Source organism: Mus pahari, chromosome 5 (genome assembly GCF_900095145.1).
Source record: "Mus pahari chromosome 5, PAHARI_EIJ_v1.1, whole genome shotgun sequence".
Classification (NCBI taxonomy): Eukaryota; Metazoa; Chordata; class Mammalia; order Rodentia; family Muridae; genus Mus; species Mus pahari.
The window spans coordinates 129,767,161-129,788,465 of record NC_034594.1 but is presented as its reverse complement, the minus strand read 5'-3'; the positions used below and the strand labels follow the sequence as shown (position 1 = coordinate 129,788,465).

The 21,305-nt window shown below is 39.5% G+C and overlaps 2 protein-coding genes across 7 annotated transcripts in view; one reads left to right on the top strand and one right to left on the bottom strand.

Moving 5' to 3' along the window:
* Window positions 1–21,305, top strand: part of Ralgps2 (Ral GEF with PH domain and SH3 binding motif 2) — a 125,750-nt gene that overhangs the window by 71,582 nt on the left and 32,863 nt on the right. The gene's annotated exons all lie outside the window — the stretch shown is intronic.
* On the bottom strand, window positions 1,203–20,338 carry Angptl1 (angiopoietin like 1). Of its 2 annotated transcripts, XM_029538311.1 has the most exons (6): window positions 20,053–20,338; window positions 18,934–19,061; window positions 14,116–14,962; window positions 4,819–5,012; window positions 3,008–3,278; window positions 1,203–1,730 (listed from the first exon to the last, which is right to left on the bottom strand). In XM_029538311.1, the coding sequence occupies exons 2-6, from the start codon at window positions 18,949–18,951 to the stop codon at window positions 1,543–1,545; spliced, it is 1,518 nt and encodes a 505-aa protein (XP_029394171.1). In that variant the 5' UTR covers window positions 18,952–19,061; window positions 20,053–20,338; the 3' UTR covers window positions 1,203–1,542. The 2 variants fall into 2 exon arrangements, with proteins under 2 accessions (XP_029394171.1, XP_021054642.1); XM_021198983.2 differs by lacking the exon at window positions 18,934–19,061.

Genomic DNA, 21,305 nt, shown 5'->3' with positions numbered 1-21,305 from the left:
CTCTGATGTCAAGTGTGACATGTTGGTTGGTGGCAAAGACAAACGCCACTGCCACTCAGTCATGGCTTTTACTTGGGGTTTTTACTTGCTCTGTGATGCATGGGAACTTGCATTGCCTATGGTTGTCCGTGTTAAACTGCCCCTGTGTGGACAGGGTGCTCCTTTTAGTTCTGCTGCATTTTCCTTACCATTTGTCTCACATCTGTATGATTTTAGCTTGATGGATGATAAAGCTGTAAGAAGTGAATAATTATTGGAAGTTGTCCTAGGAGGCCCCGATAATGGTGTTGATTGGGAAGATGAGTTAGACAAAGTAGGACAAAGGTCTAATCACACACACACTGTAAAGTGAGTTAGCCGTTTGAACCTGCCAAGGCCTATAGATTTTGCTTTTTTTTTTTTTTTTTTTTTTTTGGTTTTTCAAGACAGGGTTTCTCTGTGTAGCCCTGGCTGTCCTGGAACTCACTCTGTAGACCAAGCTGGCCTCGAACTCAGTAGTCCCTCCCAAGTGCTGGGACTAAAGGCGTGCACCACCACGCCCGGCTTAGATTTTGCTTTAAGGCCGTTGTATCCTCACTGTTAGGGAAATGTCTTTAACTGATTGTTGAAATTCTGTTAGATGTAAGTATACACTGGTACTTATACAGCTGTCCAATCTTTTTCACAAGACACAGATTTTTTTTTCTTCTTTGCCTTCACTATAAATCAAACCCAGGCCTTCACACACACCAGACATGCACTGTACCACTGAGCTGTACTGCTAGCCCGTAGTTAGGTGGGTGTTTTTGAGGTAAAGTTCAATGAATGAGATAGGGGAATAACGAATACATTTAGAATCATAGTTCAAATATATTAAAAAGTTGGTATACTGGCAATTTTGTTTTGTGATATCAGTACCCTATTGCTTTTGTCATTACATAACGAGTATCAGGAGATTTTGATATTAGCATATCATGACTGTCAAGAAATTACCTTGTTTATGAATGAGGGTGTTAGTTGTGCATTTTTTTAAAGTGATACATTTTGTACTTTGTGTCCTAAATTATTAGAGGAAAATCATTACAAGCATAAATTCAATTTAAATTTTTATTTTTAAAGTTTTACTTACTGGAAAAACATTTTCTAGTGGCAAAACTATTATTTAGTTTCCTGTCTGTATTTTCATAAATAAAATGCACTAATTAGCTGAAATCTTATGAAATAATTTTTTTCAGTGGAAGTTAGAACAGTCTTATATTTTTTAAATAAATCATTAAGTATCTTGAACATGTATTTGGATTTGATTCAAAATAAAGCTAAGATTTGTTTTACATTGTGGCAAATATTTACATTTACCAGTATTCAATCAATATAATTTTTAAAATAACAAGGTTTTGCATAATCTTCCTTGAAGGAACATGGAACTGTTTTCACAGATACATTCTTATAGTAGTAAAATGCATTTTATAAACTGTACCTGTAAAAATAAGTTGTGCAGAGTAACATGTAATGTTTAGATTTGGGGAACTGGAAGTGAAGTTCTGTGTCATTCACTTGGAGATATCAGTCAATAGGCTTGATCATCATCTGTACTGCCCTCAAGGAGTAGGACCCGCCTCTATATTCAGCCCAGAAAATGCCATCTTGGTGCTTGCTTCTGTAATGACCACCTCTGTACCATACTCCGTTGAGGTTAGAGTGTGCACAGGCGTTGTACCACCAGCCTCCTTTATGGAAGTGGGCGCAGTTTCCTGCAGGGGAAATAGAGACAGTGAAGTCAGAGTCCTTCTGTGTATGACACTTGGCAGACGGTCACATATATGTGCTTCTCTTGGAGCGGTTTGAGTGACTGATTCCGGGAGGGGTCGTCTTGATTTCTTCTCACTACTCACTTTACTAGAATTACCGTATTCATTTCACTCTGTGCCGACTTAACATTTAAATAATTTCATTTTCTTCAAAGTAGAGTAAATACGTGCTGCTTGGTAAGGCAATAGCTGAATACAAAGTTAAGTCAGTATTAATGGTGGGTATGTCTTTATCAGTACAGAAACATGTTTTTAAAAAGACGGAACTATGGTAGATTACATTTCATGAAACTATTTCTTTCTCCTCCACCTCAAGCGATTTTACCACCATTGTGCTGCATTTCAGTCTCTGCTGTTCCCATCTAAGACATACTCTTTGACCATATAGCTAAATGGTTTACCTCCCATAAGCCTTTGTTGAGATAATGTCATCTCATAAGAACCTTTTCTGTACAACAGCACCCATCCAAGAGCCTGATGCCCCCCACTATATTCTGTTCCTCTGATGTGATTGTTAGTGTTATTGCCAACTTGACATAATCTGGGAAGGGAGTCTCACTGGGAATTGTGTAGGTTAGGTTGGCCTCCAGACGTGTTCTTGGGGGATTCTCTTGATTAAGGTAACTGAGGTCGGAAGATCTGCCTGCTGTAGGTGGTATCACTTCTTAGGCAGAAGTTTCTCAACTAAATAAGAATGCAGAAAGCAAGATGAGCCACTAGCCATGACTTCCTTGCTCTGAGGAACTATAGCCTGGAGCTGTGAGGTGAAGTGAACCCCTTTAGCCTCTCCTTACCCCTTAAGTTGCTTTTCTCATATTTTTACCATAGCAGCAGAAAAAGGAACTAAAAACTGTTACTTGGTTTCATTTTTCTAAGAATATTTATCTCCACCCCCAAAGGGCAAAAATTTAGTTCTTCACTGAGTCTACAGCATCTATAGTTTCTGACATGGTTGGTGTCCAGCTAGTATACGAATGCTAGTCAGAGTTTCATTTCCAAGTATAGATTGTTTTTGTTTTGGCTTTCCCCAGAACTTGTTCTTCCCAAAGAACATTGAGGTTGCCTTAGAAATCCTAAAAACCAGATTATATATATTCCCTTTGACTGTGTCCAAAATAAATACCCTTTGTGAGATTGAGAGCCTTTAATACACTTTAGTGGCTTGGTTCTGTTTAATGCATAGAACGTGTTGAATGTACAGCCATGTTTGTTTGTTTTACCTGTATACATATCTTTATCTCTGTCCAGCGTGGTGAATTGTTTACCATTATGCCACATCATAGAATCCCCAGCATTCCCCTGGTATGTCCCCAGGCGCAGTCTGTAGTAGTCACTTTCAGGCTCCAGACGAAAGCTGCTGTATTCCGCATAAACCTTCTTCTCACTCCAGTCTTCTAGTTCGATCATCAGCTTATAATTGTCTTGATTACTAAGCTTGTAGATATTGTCCAGTCCAAGCCAGTACTCTCCATCAATGTTTCCAAACCCTTTCTGTTAATAACACAGACACACAAACAATGGTAAGTTTAGGTGGTAAATGTTGCTACAACTACCAATGAAATTTAAATACAGGACAGAGTGAGGATCTTGTCCATTCAAGGTGACATGCCATGGTAGACGGCCTTATTTCTGTTAGTGCACTTTGGTTCCACATTGACACTTTGTTTTGCTTTGCTTTATTTTAATGTCACTATTAGTTTTTATAGCTTCAAATGCTATAAAGAAGAGTAAAGGCAAAAGACAATAAAATTTATTGATAGTTACTAAAAACATCGAACTACCTCAATCCTTCAGAAAGGTTCTTGATCATACCCTCATCCAAAGATATGTGTTTTGAGAGCATATGATACTGTACCCATATTAGGCAGACAAAGTATATCTAAAATCATGACCATTGTTCAAACAAAATGATAGCGTGTATGTCTTTAATTTTATTATAAGTAAAATAAGCATTATAGTAATCTTTACAGTTCACCCTGTGAAAGTTGTAAATTACTGTCTGAAATTATTTTATTAATAAATTATTTTAATAAGCATTTGACATTGGACATTTGCAGCAGAATAGATTTAGTAAACTTCATCTTAACACTGAAAGTTCATCTTCAAAGAGATTTCAAGGAAGTCACCCCACCCCCAATTTGTGGCAGTTGACATTTAGAAATTTCTGGATATATTACTGTTTTATTCTTAACTGCCAGAAAAATTTCACCTAAGCCTGCGGAAGCACGTGGTTACTTCACAGTTTGAACATGGAAGTCATCCTCTAGAAAATCTGTTCTTCCCTCTCTGCTGTCCTTAATTGGTGATATATACATATAAATCTCACTCGCAAATTACCGTATAGACATCAGAATTACCAATAGACCAGTCGTTACTTCCTCAAACTGGTATCATATGATCTGGCTCTTTCTGGAAATCTAGTTGTGTTCATAGCACTACAATACATGTCATGATACAAACTTAAAGCATGGTTATTAAAATGATTAGTTCAAGAGAGGGATCATTTTTTAAGAGTTGTGTACTTTGTTATTGCTTAAATACCACACAAAAACGTAGTTGCATTAAAATATGAAGGGCTGGTAAGATGGCTCAGTGGTTAAGAGCATTTTTGGGGTTTAATTCCCAGTGCCCACATGGCAGCTCACTACCACCTGTAATTCCAGTTCTAAGGCATCTGATGTCCTGGTCTGGCTTCCATAGTGTGCATACATAAATGCAGGCAAAACAGACTCATACAAGTAAATAAATAGATTTTAAAACTTGAAAATGGAATTAAGTTATCTTTGTAAAATATGCATGTATGTATAAGTTATCCAGACTCAAAAGAAAAATTTAAAGGATAATTTTAGTTTTCTTTTCACATTTTAACTTTGGCTGTTCAACTAGAAAAGAGAATAATAAACCTTTTGCTAGATGATGAATATCAAATGGATAGTTATATTTTTAGCATGTCTCACTTGATGGCTGGGATGATCACTATTGGAAGACCTACTCAGGTCTACCTTCCCCAGGTCTGAACTTACTCATTTACCTTATAATTTTCCCAGTTTCTGAAGAAATTGACAGAGCCATCTGTTCTTTTCTGAATAACAGTCCAACCCCCAGGGTCCAAACTGTTCTCACACCATAACTGCATCAGACCATTGCTGTTCTCAGGTTTAATCATGTAAATCCCACTGGCTGAGTGTCCAGCTTCTTTTGCTTGCTGACAGTCTTTGAATGGTCCTGTAATTTAAATATTGATTTTTGAGGGATGTAAAAGATAAGTACTAAATAGTTCTTAAATCAATGTTCTTACCTTCATTTGTTTCTTTACAGATAACCACATTTTATCTGCTGTGTGCATAATGCTCTATACAAGTTGAAGAAACTAATTAAAGTACATACAAAGCTAAAGGAAAGGGTGACATCAGGCCCACTACTCAAAATTAGCTTGTTTTATCTCCCACTCTTCTCTGCTTTGTACACTGTAGATACACACCCTTAAAACGCAATGTATTACATTGATTCTTTTTAACAAATGTTTCCTGAAGCTGTGGTCTTTATTTATTCATTCTAGCAGCAGGTTAGCCCCTGGTGCTTCAGTTGTCTTGTTAAGGTTTCTTCTTCTGATCTGTGCTTATAGCATATACTGTGCTGAATGCCTTCATTCTTACAAGCTTTACTTTCTTCATACATTTTTGCAAAATGCTGTGGGATTGACCTGCTGGCATTTACATACATATTTTCCTGGTGCCAGATTTATAGTGTCTGAACTTTTATTTCAAGGGAACACACAAAGTTGGTATGTTCAGTGGAAGTGGAGCAGCAACCTGGTAAGTTCTGACAGTATTAAGCATTGTGTTCCCTTTTGGGAACTCAGTTGCATTCATTCACTCACTCACTAATTGCTAAGAAGCTCTAAAAATAAAGTAGAGGGCTGGAGAGATGGCTCAGAGTTTAAGAGCACCAACTGCTCTTCCAAAGGTTCTGAGTTCAAATTCCCAGCAACCACATGGTGACTCACAGCCATCTGTAATGAGATTTGGTGCCCTCTTCTGGTGTGCAGGCATACAAGCATACAGAACATTGTATACTTAACAAACCCTTAGAAAAGAAAAAAGAAGGCTGGGCGTGGTGGCGCAAGCCTTTAATCCCAGCACTCGGGAGGCAGAGGCAGGNGGATTTCTGAGTTCGAGGCCAGCCTGGTCTACAAAGTGAGTTCCAGGACAGCCAGGGCTATACAGAGAAACCCTGCCTCGAAAAACCTAAAAAAAAAAAAAAAAAGAAAAGAAAAGAAAAGAAAAAAGAAAATAGAATCCCCCAAATTTAAATAATCTTAACTTTCCCTCATATTCATAAAGAATACGTGTCAGGCCAGGTGTTCCACCACACACTTTTAATCCCAGAACTCAGGAGCTAAGGCCAGATGATTACTGCAAGTATAAGGTCAGCTTGGGGTACATCATGAGTTCCAGCAAAGCCTGGCTTCAGTGGAGACACTGTCTTAATACTAAAAAATGTAGGAATGTTGGTCGAAATATCTTCCTAAGATACTGAATGATCTCATGCATATATCATGGCACTCGTATGACTAAGTAATATTCTTATCAGAACTGCCCAGTGACCCATGACAGCTTTCTTGTTGCACAGATAATAGCTAGTTAAGGTCATGTGAGGTGGTAGTAAGCCCTCCTTCATGCTTACTTCTGCTCCCAGGTAAATGTTTTGAACTGTTGCACACTGTTTGCTCTTTTATTTCATAGTATTCACCAGGCTATATTTTTAAATTTATTATTCTGTGCAAAAAGTCAGAAGACAGCCTGCAGGAGCAGGTTCTCTCCTTCCTTCCATCTGGTAGGTCCTGGGGATTGATCTAGGGTTGTCAAGTTTGGTAGTAAGATCTTACCCCTGGACATTATATTTTTAGCCAGCTAAGATTTTTCAACTTCTTAAAAATGAAAAAAAAACAAAAACCAAAAACATGATGTTAAGTCATTTGTAGTTTCTGATTGGTACATTGTGGGATCTACAGAAAATAACATCTAGTTCTACTGAACATCCTTGAATTTCATAACTATACCAGTGTTTCAAAATTTTTATTTTAAACAGCATACAAAAATGATGGCTCAGAAAAAAAGAATTATGCTAAATATAGATATATTTGAACAAGGGAGTTTTAAAGTCATTTGTCAAAAATTTTTACTGAATATTTTAAAATTCTAATGTGTAATTTTTAAGTATCTGAAAATAGTTTAGTCAGAGTTCTTAAGAATTTTTTCAGTTCTATAATTTTATAGGATTTTAATATAATTTAAAGGTGTATATATATATATATATATATATATATATATATATACACACATACATATTCATATTCATTCTTGTTTTTTGCATTCCCTAGTTTGCTAAAGTTGCTTTCATTTTGAGATGGGATCTCATGTTGTAGCCCAGGTCGGCCTGGGACTGGTGGTGTAGTACAAGCTTGTCTTTAAACACAGTCACTCTGCCTCAGTCTCCCAAGTGCTGGAAGTACAGCCCTCTTTGCTGTAACTGGTTCAGTGTTTTCTTTTCAAGTCAGGAGTGGATTCCAGAGTTCTCAGTCAGAATATTCAGAGGTCTCTTTTACTTTTCCTTTCTCCTTCTCTGAGACAGACTTTGATCTGCGGATGCTCGTGCCTCAGCACACAAGTGCTGGGATTATGGTGTGTGCACTGCTTAACAGAGCCATCGTCACCAGGGACTGTCAGTCCCTCTTTCCTCTCTTGTCCCTAATCTTCATGTGCAGAAGTACTATACTAAATATCTTTATTTAATACATATATACTCATTGAGCCATTTAGTATGGCTAGTTGAAGATTACGATATAGTCATTTCTGTCACAGAAAAATAAGACATTACTGAATCATCATGTTGTGAAAATTCATACACTAAAAATAACAGCGGATTTTAGCCAGTAACATACTTTACATTCTGTCGTGTTCCATGCAACACAAAACATTATGGGGAAAACACCTCAGATATTGATGTCACCCCCTTTCTTTCCCTTAATCATGTAAGAATAATTTCACGTTGTAGAGCATGTGTTGTCAGGCAGAGAGGAATCATTCCATTTCACATAGGGTGAAAGCTGTAATGTCGCCTGTGGAGGAGCAATGGAGAGGAAAATGAAGTGGCTCCCGCTCCCACCCTCCGGCTTCCCCACATGTCATGTGATGCATGAATAAGTAAGCAGAATGCACAGGCAGAACCTTTTCTTTGTTGGCCATGCACAGTTGGAGCTCATTGGGGGACTCTCAGATACTAAAGTTTCTGATGGTGGTCATTTTCAGAATGTCTTCGGTTTTATATTGTCACTTAAGAACCTTTTCTGGAGGGTGGAGCGAAGGCTCAGACTGTAACTTTCCTTCTGTACAAGTGTGAGAACTGAGTCTGGATCCCAGCGTTCACATGAGCCAGACACATGAGCATACACACTCTGTAATTTCAGCACTGCATTAGGGGTCAAAGACAGGAAATCCCAGCCAATTTACCCAAGTCAAGGAACTTCAAATTTAATGAAAGACCCTCCTATCTCAAAAAAGAGGACACCCAGGGTCAACCTTTGGCTGAACACAAATGAACATTTTTTTTTTAATTTAAAAGAATTACCTTTTCTGAATCTAGTTCAGGATAGACTCAGGTCCAGAGATAGATAACAAACCTTGGAGTTAAGTGGGAGATGAGAGAAGTGATAAGAAAAGGATAGTTCCAACACAGCGTGGCTAAGCATTCTAATGAGGTCTTAAACAGAAGACGTGGTAAGAGTCTGAATTAAGAACTGAGATTGAGCAGGGGTTTGCTGTCTTCCTGGGTAAGCTCAGTATAGTGAATCCAAGTTAGGCCATTGGGAGTTGAGGGGCCTCATCTAAGCCACATGTGGGCTGCATGCTGAAGTGTGTTTAGTCTTACACAGCTGTTGTACATTTCCTATGTCTGAAATATAAATGACAGGATGTTGTTTATAGCCTATCAAGTGGGCCAGAGACTGCCTCACTCATGTGCTTGATGGTTTTACTTAAAAACAGTCATGGTGGAATCTCTAAAGTTAGCCACATTGTGCTCCTGAGTTGCTACTTTTAGGGAAGTTAGGGTGTCTAAGGAGCATATTTTATTTTGTTGTAAATTCTTATTTTAAGACCTGGTGCTACTTAATGGCACATGAGGTGCTTTGTGGGCAGTGCACATAAGTACTGCTCCTGTCTAGTAGATTCCATGTTCTGTGATTTGGAACTAAACTTTGCTTGTTGAGACCTTACTACCTGCACTCAAGTTTTAGATTTAGAGGCCATGTAAAGATTCTATTTTAGCCTGGTTTTGTTAACCCTATATTTGTTAAATACCAGAGAACTGTTTTTATTTTCTGCTACTTAACGTGTGTCTAGGTGTTTAGATAAATTGAAGAATTCTAGCTTATCTGAGTTCAGTTTTCATTTGATAAAACTTCCAGTACAGGCAAATTTAAGTTTATCTTCAGCTTCACTAATTTATCCAGTTTTGGACAGTGGACCTTGTATTTACATTTCAGGATCTTTGAGGCTTACAAAATCTCAGGAAGTTTTAGTTCAAATTATTTTGTGGAAGACACAGATAAAATTAGCAGTGCTTTCTCTCCTCTTTAGAAAAGACAGTAACTATCAGAAGAACTCAGTTATTGGGTTTTATAATTATACCATCAGCTCATTGATCTTGGCAGAAACATTTTCTTATTGTTACTTTCATGCCTTTTAAAATTTTTGCTCTAGAATTAGATGATAGTTTGGTTTTGTTCTTTTTTTTTTTTTTTTAAATAGAAACTAACTTTCTCTGGATCATATTTAACAAAAATTCTTAAAACTACTATTAGAAGCTTAACAGCTTTATTTTTGAAAATCCAAATTTACCTCTGGTTCAGAACTTTGGTGCTTCAAAGGGTGTACACAGGCAGCGTCTTCTCTATAATCAGATTTTATCTTGAATGCAGAACCCTCTTCTTGGATGCAGTAATCTTGAAATGGGATTCATTCATCTCCTATGATACACACTTTAATTCTTCTCAAAGCAGAAAACTAGATTCTGAATTTGACTCTCCCTGTATCTCACCTAAGTGGAGTCATAGTTTTTGTGCCGACTTTTGACTCCAGCTTACTACTTTTTAGGTAGAATGTATTGTGTGCCTTCTGTCATGCACATAGAGACTCTAGAATGGCTACCTATGTGTACCACAGTGCAGTGAGTCACTTGGTGGTAGAGCATGTATAAGCATAGTAACCACCTATGTCAGAGCATGTGTATGCACAGCAGCTGTGTCAGTCAGAGTGTGTGTGTAAGTACAGTAGCCACCTATGTCAGAGCGTGTGTAAACACAGTAGCCACCTATGTCACACTGCATGTAAGCACAGTAGCCATTTATGTTATTCTTTCTGTGAAAGTCTCCAAACAGTGTGAGACACTTTCCCTAGAGTTGTAAAAATAGTTTTAAGCTACTATGTAAAGAGATAAAACAGTAGGCTTATTAATTGTTGTGTGTGATGATGCATGTTTGTTAGGAATCAGAGTGTTAGAACTGGGAAACAGGTTACAGGCATCTGGTCTATTCAACACTGTTCTTACTCAAGACACACAAAACAGGCAGAGTTGTTGAGTTTCTGTAATGAGGAAGTGCTGCTTGTTGTGACACAGCTGATTATGTCTCTTTGCTTACAGAGTAAAACAGAAGTTAATGCTTACTTAAAATAATATTGAAAAGTTATCTCTGTGCCTTAATTTTTACATTAAAGATTGATTTCTTAGGACTACTCTGTGCACCATTGCTGCTTGTAAAAGTGAGATAAACTCTGGGCTTGGGTGTGCCGTATCCCTGGCATGCATAATTGTATGGATGCATTTCATTGTATGGATGTATTTAATTGTATGGATTTTCTTTTACTGATGCTCAGTGTGTGAAAAAACTAGAGCTGATGTTTTCATTCTGTAAAGTATTTCCTTGGTTTATTATAAATAAATGCATGTCTTTGTTTCTGCTAAAATTGATGATGCTACTGACTTAAATTTCAGATCTACTTAAAAACTCAACAGCAGTTGTTTCTATACTTCTATAATTGTACCTACCTATATTAGCTTAATAAAATACATTGGAGTTATCTTTATCTATAAATTCTATAGGAACTGCTATCCTGATAAATCATATCATGTCTTAAAAACTTAATAAAACATAAGTTTGAAATGAATGGAAAAGAGTTTTTCCCTTTCTAAGTCCAGTGGACAGTTTTGTACATGTCTTTGACAATTAAAGGGCTTGAGTTGCTGATTGACCTAATTTTATGATATTCTTGCTGCTCTTAACACTTGTTTTCATGATTAACCATGCTAAGAGGCTCTGTGTTATCAAATCATGTAATGTTTCAGCACCTACAGTTGAAATACAGGATCTTTCTGCCAGAAAGGAGCTTATGTGTTAGAATGCCTTTCACTTAGATGGGCTGAGGGTACTTGTAAAGGTGAGATAATTTAATAAATGTATTGTTACAGAAAGTAGAGGTGTTTGTGATTATAAACAACTACTTCAGGCCTATGAGGTCAACAAGGGCTTACAGAGGGCCTTCTGTTTACATCATGTATTCATTCATTCAGTCTCATCCCTATCATTTGAATGGACAGAAGTGGTAGAGTTATTAGAAGGAAGTAAGAGGATTTGCTTTGTTGGAACAATTTTTTTGAAGGAAGCACGTGAAAGAAAAATGAAACTTTCTGGTAGTGAGAATTCCAGAATTTTGTTTGTTTTTTTAAAAAAAAAAAAAAAACCACAGAAATATGAGAATGTTTTCATTTTAATCCCAGTTGTGGGGATTATGGGTCTGCTCCAGCAGAATCATGGTTTGGCCAGCTATAGATAGTTTCTGCGATTGTGACATTTAGAATTCGGGGCGGGGGGGTATATAAATGCTTGGACCCCAAGAGATGGGGTGCCTGGTTAGTTGTTGTTGGTTGTTGTTGGTTGCAGTTTAAGTACTTGTGCACAAAGGAGAAACAACGGCAAGAAGAAATTAGATATCCTGAGGGCTAAGATCAAACTTGCCCTAAGTAACTTGACACCTCTAACCAGCAGGAACTAGTCTAATGGTAACATCACCCCCTTTCCAATCCCTGGCTTTATTCCAGGATCTCTTTCCTTTCCTCTTTATTCCCTTTTCTCTCTTATCTAGTGTTAGGGGGTGGAAAGGGTGGAAGAAAAGGGGTGGAGAAGGGTGGAAGAAAGAAGTTACAAAGTAGCAAAGGACAGCTACACTTGTTTTATTTTGTTTTTGCAGAAAATTGATGAGCAGCAGCATGGTGTGTGCATACTTTACAAAGGAGGCTGGTACCAGTGGAGAGTGTGTTGCAAGGGAATGGCTGTGGGGAGCAGTAGCAAGCAGTTATTCATCTGGGTAGGAGCCAGCATTTGGTGTCAGGCACTGCTGCAGGTACTTCGGTACTAAGCTCTGAGCCAGGCCCCAGCACTGTTAATCCCAAGGAGGGTGAGGCAAGCAAAGGCACAGCACAGAGCATGTGACACTCTCTCCCCCTCCCTCCAGCTTCTGGGTCTCAATGACCTGTTTTGTCTCTGAATGTTTACAGGGGACTTGAGTAGAATTCAGGTGACTGTGCATATGGGACAGGTGAGAATCAAATAGATAAGTCTGTCAGTTTTACTCAGAGAAATTTGTCTTAATATCATCTTTGGAAAACAACGTGGTTTTTAAAGGTTAAACAAATATTGATAACCATGTTTACAAGAGGATAAAAGAAATGACTAAAATGTTAACTGTTTATTTCTGCTTCTTAGGCTGTTGAGCATTTTTTAAAAGATGGTTGGTATTTTCTAGATTTTGTTAAGTAAATATGTATTTATTTTGAGACTTTCTCTTGGTAGCCCAAATGACCTCGGAGTTAGGAACTCTGAACTGCCTCTCAGCCCATGCTGTAGTTAAAGGAGTGCACCATCCAAGCCTGCATTATTCTTGTCATTATAATTGCTTCTGTAAGGAAAATGTTGGTGAGGGCTTGCTTACTTATTCTTCACATACGATGAGCACAGTATGCCAAACCTGGTCCTGCAGGAAGGCAAACAAATGGATCTTAGTAACTCCAGTGTAGTGTGGTACAGAAGACAGAAAACAGAGAAAAGAAGGAAAGAAACAGCCTGGGATGTGGAAAAAGAGATGCTCAGTATTGTCTGTTTGATTCTTGGAAGTCTTAGCATTAGTCTTGGAAGCCTTGAGGTGAGCCTTGATCACTTGTTTCAGTAGAGGAGCCCTTGGCACAGTCAGGCGTCTCCTACACCAAGAGGCAGGTAACCCCGACATCCTGAGATGTGGGGAGAGCTCTAAACTGCCGTCTGGAAGATAGCTTGTTCATGTGACCGTGTAGAAGCCAGGCCCAGGGACACACGTGTCAGTGGATGCCACTGCTGCAGACAGCCTTGTGTGGTGGCTTCCTAGTGCTGCTTTTATGTCCTGCCTTTCCTTATATAAATGAGTTTTAGTCTTCCTTGTGGGCATCTGAGTCCTCCCTCCCTCCCCCATTGTAGGGAAGCAGTGATGTAACAGGTTCAGAAGAGTGGCTTATGGGACAATGGATGCACATGTGACAGTTCTAAGTAAAACATAGGACTCTGTTGTTCACTGGGTGGTCACCCCAGAGTCAAGGCCCGAGCAGAGCAGTGGGAGGAAGACAGGGCGCTCAGTATCAGTTAGCCTTGGAAAACAGACTCTCCTTTGCTCTTGAGGGAGCAAAGGTAGGTTTTAGATAGGAGTTTTGAAGTTTGAAAGAACAAGAGCCCAGGACTTGGTTAGACTTAGAGCAGTGTAGGAAGCATACCCTGAGAGGAGATAAGGACAGACCATTGCAGGCCCGAGAACAAGGAGAGCACAAGGTTAAATACTCCTTTTGAAAACAGCAAGAAGGCAAGAGGAATCGGAAAGGATTCTGAAGAGCGGGAATGCGATGGAGCTGGCTGCAAAGTGGGGTGTAGAGTGAGTTCCTTCAGTTATGTGTCAGTGGTCATTCTCTTTGACAGCAGCCTCCATTGTAAGAATTTGGGTGGCAGAGTGCTTTTTTTCTTTTTTCCCCACAGAGGGGAAAAATTATAAGCACCTAGAAACTTACAGCAGGGAGAAAAGAGATGTTTTATGTCAAATCCGAACATCACTTTTAAAAGTGAGATGTTTGATTGAACATGTATAATGGCATCAGCACATAAGAACTAGGGCTTACTAAGAAAAGAGTATTGTTGTGTGAATCATACAGCATACCAGCTTCGTTCTTCCATTGGCCAGTAAGCATAACTCACCTTCATTGATGAAAGTCACTGCTGGAATCTTGAAAGGGCTTTTTGTGGGAGCTGTTGGCAGATCAGGTGGTGGCATTACGTCTCTGGGATAACCTGGATCCCTCTGTATCTCATTGCCTCCCAGCAGACCAGGGGTGTACTGGTGGCTGTTAGGACTGTGTCGAGGCACCACCTGGACAAGAGGGGGAGACCTGTGAGGGTCTTGTCGGGAAAACATCCTCAAACACTGCTCTTCCAATACAGTGATCGTCACAGACTGGTTATTGACGAGATCAGTCAGGGATGCATATTTCACCTCCAACTCCCTGTACCTTGTTGCCATCTTCAGCATTTCTGTGGTGACATTGAGGATTTTGTTTTCCAGCTGGGAAAGTTCAAGTGAATTGTCTCTTTTACGGATGATCTCGTGTAACAGCTGCATGTAGAGCTGCGTGACTCTGGAGTTCATGTTCCGGCTTTCCTTTCTCAGCAGCTTCACCTCGTTTACAATGTTCCCGTCCACATCTACCACCAGCTGCAGGACATCTATCTCCCGCTTCTGCCTAGACAGCACATCCTTGAGGTTCTCCAGGTCCATCCTGGTGATCATGTCCTTGATAGTGCCTGCATCCTGACCTTTGGTGTTGACACAGATTGGCCCTGTTATTTTTTGTTCAGGTACCAAGAATGTGTATGAACATTTCTTTGCTTCCTCTTTCCCGTCGGTAGCACGGGGGTGTCTCCTTTGGGTTATTTTTTTCATTTTGAAATGTCCTCCTTTGCAGAGACCACTGCCCAGTAGGAAGAGCAGCACACTTAGGATCCAAACAAAAGCCTTCATTTTGAAATGAAATTCTACCACAGCGTCCTTTAGAAAACAGTGAGTGAAGAAGAAACAAAAATAATTAACATGAGTTTACATACAAACCAAAATTACATTGAGATCCTATTTTATCCCTGTTAGAATAGCTGTTATTAATATAACAAATGCTGGCAAGGATGAGCATGGAGACACCTTTTATACACAGGCAGTAGGCTGTAAGCTAGAACAGCCACTATGGGAGTCTATATAGGGATCCTCAAACAAGAAGTAAAACCGTCATGTGGGTGAGCTGTTCCCTTCTATCTGTCTAAAGGCTCTAAATCAACACACTTCAGAGACACTTGCTCACATGTGTTTATTGCAACATTATCCACTACAGCCACATTATGGCCTAGGTGTCCATCAAGAGAAGAATGAAAAAAATTTTATATATTACATACATGTACATATAATAATTAAAGTATATGTATTTATATATTATGTATGTATACAGTGCCTCAACCATAAACAACAGAGTTAAATCTTATTGCAGAAAAATAGAATTGAAGTCATTCTATTAAGGAATTAGACCAGAACCAAAAAGGCAAATATCTTATATTTTTCTCTTATTTATGGAACCTAGGTTTTCTATAGATATACATAATACATGACATGAAAACAGGGAATTATAGATTCCCAAAAATAGATTATTTTGGGAAAGGACTAGAGGAAAAAAATGGGGCATGACTATGATCAAAATAAACCATATACTTGAAAAAAAATACTGTAAAACCCAGTGAATATAAAGCTAATCATTTTTAGAGCAGTAATATAAAACACCTCTGTGTTAGTTATTGTTCTGCTCCTATAACACACAGCCAGAGCCACCTACTGGAGAAAGAGTATGTCTTGGTTTACATTTCCAGAGGAATGAGAATCTATCCTGTGGGGGAACTGTGGCGACAGGGACAGGAATTGAGAAGTCAGACCAGCGAAGACATGGAACTGGATGTGGGATGGGGCTATGAAAACACAAACCCAGCACCAGTGACTCTTCCCATCAAAGCCACCCACAGTGTCATTCGGGGGGTGGGGGAGGACATGTGTAAATACTCAAGCCTACAGAGGACCTTTCTCCTTGAGACTACTAAGGGAAAGCTGAGAGGTTTGTATTAGTAGTAAATTAGATTTCACTTGGCCGTGAGTTCACTATTAGGTTTGTATCTTGACATTTGTGTAAAGATGAGACTCTTCTCTTGATGCGCTTGCAGCTGCCACCTGCATCTTCCTCAGAGGAGATTTCGATGCATGCCATGCTATGGAAGGTGCACTGCCAGGCCTGGGGAGCCTTTAAGACCCCTTAGAAAGCGCACTGCCTCAGGACTGGGAAAGCAGTACATGATATATATTTAGATTAGAATACTGTAAGATCAGTTAAGTTGGTCTTCTGCAATAAGACATTTTTTTCAACCTACCAAGTCAGACATTTTAGACCAATAGAAAATGAACATTTTTATATCGTCGCTTTTGAGACTAGAGGCAGTTTTAAGAATGACGGAATGCTCCCAGTCATTGTGGATAATTGTGTTTTCTGAACTGCAGTCATGGTTATGCCTTCAGCTTACAGGTGACTCGGTGGGTGTGTTCTGTTAAAGTCTAGTGGGTTGTATTTTAGTTTTTAAAAAATCCTAATTTTCAATAAGCATTATCAAATTGGATATAAGAGGTCTTTTTGTACCAAAGCCACACTGATAGTAGAAACATGTCTAAAACTTTAGTTCCCTGGCCCCTGGTCAGAATCTGTAGCAGCAACAGTTACACCAGAGTGTGTACTTGGACTGTGCCCTGTTGGCTGTGGCAAATGAGAAGTACCTGTTCTTTCAAGTCTGACACTGGACATCTTTCCAAGAACCTAGATTTCTTCCTTCCTCTTTAGTTCACTCCCAGGTGAGTAGTGCAGTAGACTGGGGAAGAAGTGGGCAAAGTGTGTTCCTGTGCTCAGGTTCATGGCCAAACTACCCCACAGCAGCTTCATGCCATCTGCTGTTTGTAAAGCTAGCACTCGAGGACCTTTTCTTGCCAACTTTGCTACCTCAGCCCTGGTTTCTTGATCTAAGAGGTCCCCCCACTTTGTTTATGTGTAGTTCTGACAGCATAGCACTAACACTACTGAATACCTAGTGAGTGCTCCTAGGAGGCATCGCTGTCTTCAGTCCCTTATACATGAACATCACAGCCCGGTGAGGCAGACAATTCTGATACTCATTTGTACAGGAAGTGGTGCCCTAAAGGCCATATCAGTAGCCACACAGCTGTTAAAAGGTAGAGCCAGAATTTGAACGTAGGTTGCCTTCTGGCTGGGTTCATGTTTTTAAATTAACTGTTTCATCATATGGCTCCTCTTTCTAAACTACATTCTGTCAGGGGTGCATTCTCTGTAGCAGTATGAAGAAAAGAAACGGTATCACTTTCAAAGGAGAAGTCCCTGAGGACCAAAACCACTCATGTGGGATTCAGATACTAGACCTGGGACCTGTGTATTGCAGTGTCTGTAGTCACAGAAGGCATCTGGCATGTGCTGCCTGCAGCTTTCCCTGACCTGTTTGCGTGTAGTGCAAAAGCATGTGCAGGTCGTTGTATGCAGTCTAGCCTGTTCTACACCCCATGTTGCTGTCGTTCCTCTCTGCCCATGTGTGTTCCATCAGTTGCTGTTTATGTAATCTGACTTACAACCCCACACATACATGCACGCACAAACACACTTAGTGAAATGTGGGCTTTCAGCGGCTGTGCAAATAGATGGCCGCCACCTCACTGGAAAGCAAGGTCCTCAAATGCTGTTTCCAGAATAGAAATAATAAACACAGCAAAGACTGGGACGAGCTGGGGAGTTACTTGGTGAAATGATACCATTTACTCGGAGCTTTTGGTGGCTGGCTGGTGGCAAAGGCACACACGTGAAAGAGTTGGCTCCTGTTCTGTGCTGTGCCTTCTGACACCAGGAAATACAAACCTGAGGAGAAATTGTTTCCCACAGAGCATCTCTTACTCTCCAAGAGTTACCTGTACTAAAACTGATAGCATATTTGGAGTTATATTTACAGGAAATTCTTGGAATTTAACTGTAGTTTTATCAAAACAAACAGAACAGTAAAATAAGGTGAAAAGCCATCAGCCTCTGGGCAAATATATATCATTTCTACTAACTCTCCTTGTCTCATTTTAATAATAGGACAGAAAGGAAGTATTAGGGTTACCAGAATTAACAATATAAACTCAGAAAATGTCAGTACTTGACTCATAAAATTACTTAAATACTTTCTAGAACGAAATAAGCTACCAAAACAAGGGAACTTTTAAATTAAAAGCTTGAGGAATATTTGGGGTTTTGGTCTACTCTGCCTTGAGTCACTATGGTTCATAAAATCAATCATAAGATTTAAGATGGTATTCAAAGCTCCTTATGGTCGCTGTGTTTGTTCTTTGCTTCCTTATTACATCAGTGATGAGCGCATTGTCTCGTTAATTGGAGTTAAGAGACATCTTTAAGTAGTAGACTACATGTAAGCAAAGAACTGATTTTTAAAATTTGTTCACTATCAAATTGTCTAAAAATATTTTCTTATTTAATGTTTCCCACGTATGTTCAGTGAAAGCACCATAAATCTGTGTCACCTCGTAAACCTTCCTATTTATGTTAAGTTTTTTCCTAAGTCTCAAGAGAATGTGGAAAATTAGTTACAGTATACTGAAGTTTGAACTGCGCCTTTGCCTGGTGGATTTTAGAAAAGGGAAAAGAAAGTTTGTACAGTTATATTCATATTCTTAGTAGTATTTCTCTGTACTGTATTGCCAGCTATAAGGAGGATAAAAGCTGCCTTCACTTCCTTTGGCTGTGCCCTTCACTGAGAGGAGGCAGAGGCAGTGAAGTTAGCTGAGAAGCACTGACTGGCCAGGTGGAAGACCTTCCTAAGAATAGCCCTGGAAATGTCCCCAAAATAGACAGGCGATCGTTTGTGATTCGCTCGCGCACTCACTCTGTTAAATGCCTGCATAGGTCATTGGAGGAGCTGAGGATGAGTGGGACCTTGCTTCCATCATGGCAGCAGCCACAGGGATGTCGGTGTCTCAGATGGAGTATGATTTGGAGATGTTACAGACTTTCCTGTAAAGTACGCATTTAACAGAGCTCAGAGTTGAGAGTTTTAATGTTTAAACAAAGTTGAAAAAACAAAATCTGAGCATGACTATCATTTGTTGAAAATTCCTACCACTAAAGATTAAAAGTCAGGGAATCCTCCCACCATAACATCTCGCTGTCTTTGGTGTTAAAGCTTACTGTTGGTGAGTAGTAATTTCATAATTATTCTCATGATTAACAGCAAAGCCCCCCAGTAGAATGTTGAGGGCATGCTCCTACCTCTTAGGGACAGTTACGAAGGTTATTTTAAAACAGGCTTTTGGCCTTGCCAGTTTTTCTTCAGTACTGTCATTTTCAGAGTTCATATGGTTAATCCTGGTGACCCTAATACTTCTCAGTCCTTACCTTGAAGGAGGTTTTAATTATTATTTGTATCAATATTACTTTTCCAAGTAATTTCCAGTTTTAATCTGTTGCCAAAATGAAATTTCTGTTGTAGGAAATTCTTTAAAATGATTAATCATAACAAGAAATACCATAGATTAACAAAGGCTCAGAAGAGTTCTGTTCAGTTGTAACTGAGATTCTGTTGCAAGCATTCAGCTGACCAGCTCTTAGCTTTGTTTTGTAGCCATACTTTGAAAATTGCAGTAGTTGGTGTTCGTCTTTACACACACACCAGCGTTCAGAGGAGAAACTCAAACCATGCTCACAGTTGTTTTCTTTACCCTACATCCTTTTCTGTGTAAGCCTTAGGCATTTAAGAAATTACTTCTAAAACTTTGCAATGTCACTAGAGCATTTGTCTTTAGAACCCAGCATGTATGTCTCAATCTGTAGTTAAATATGAAGCACTTTTTGACTATTTTTACAGAAAGATGCAAAACAAAACCTTCAGATACAAATTGGCAGCATCTTCTAAAGTTCCCTGGGAAATCTCATACTTTCTAGTACAAAGGGCAATGATGCATTTGACATAGAATTTTGAATAAATCTAAGAGAAATATTAAAATACCTTTGTTGTCCGTGAACGTGCGTCCTTGCCCTTGCTCTCTGAGATCAGTGGAGAAGTTTGTTCAGCTCTACTTCAGTGGTAACTGCGTTTTTGCTCTGACCGGTGAATCCAGGGAGTAAGGAACTTCTTTTCACAGCACTAATGGACTGAGTTTGCTGGGCCGCCTATGTAACTTGGGGCTATCTGTGGACTTCTCAAGTGCAGCAGAGAAGGTTCTGTGCCTGTGCTGTCTGCTGCATGGAGACGTGCAGTAACCAGCCGTAGCTGACCGACTGTCCACACAGTCGGAAGAGTGATTCCCTCTCAGCAGACTCAAGTTCAGCCCACATATTACGTCATTAGAAAAGAGCTGGAGCCAGGAGAGGGGGTAGGAACCTCCTCCTTAGGATTTCCTCTCATAGCCCGAGGTGGGGCTGGGGGAGCTGGATCAGCAGGAGGTTGAATAGCTCTAACAAGGAGAGATTGTGTGCAGGTTGAAGGAAGGGCACCATCTGGAAACAGGCTATCATAGTTCAGCAGGCAATTATAAAATAAACATTTTAGTCTGCCTGCCACAGAACTTTTGAGTTGGAAAAAAAAAAAAGAAAGAAAGAAAGAAAAGAAAAGAATTCCACTTTAGAAGTAGCTGCAGGCTGTAAGGAGCTAGACTTTCCCCGGAAGCAGCCACCTAACAGTGCTATTCTGACAGCCTCCGGACACTTAAAATTGTACGGAATTGTGTAACGTTTAAGAGAAAATTGCTTTTATTAGCTTGGCCTTTAATCTCAGCACTCAGAAGGCAGAGGTAGTTGAATCCCTGTGAACTTGAGGCCAGCCTGGAATACACAGTGAGCTCCAGGTCAGCCAGGGCTAATAAGTGAGAGCCTGACTGAAGAAAACACACACACACACACACACACACACACACTCTCTCTCTCTCTCTCTCTCTAGACCAGCCAGGGCTAGTGAGAACCTGACTCACGAAAACACACCCCCACCTTGTTTTTATATGTAATCACCTAAAACAAGGGAAACTGGTAAATCTGGTGAAAGAAAAATCTTCAATTCTATGATACATAATTAATGCTTTTTCTGATCTTAAGTTCTGTGATAGGTAATGTACTTGCCTATAAAATTATGCCTGTCCTAGCTAGGGTTACTGGTGCTGTGAAGAAACACCATGACCAAAGACAACTTAGGAAAAGGTTTATTTGGTTTATACTTCTTCATCACTGTTCATCATCAAAGGAAGTCAGGATAGGAACTCAGACAGG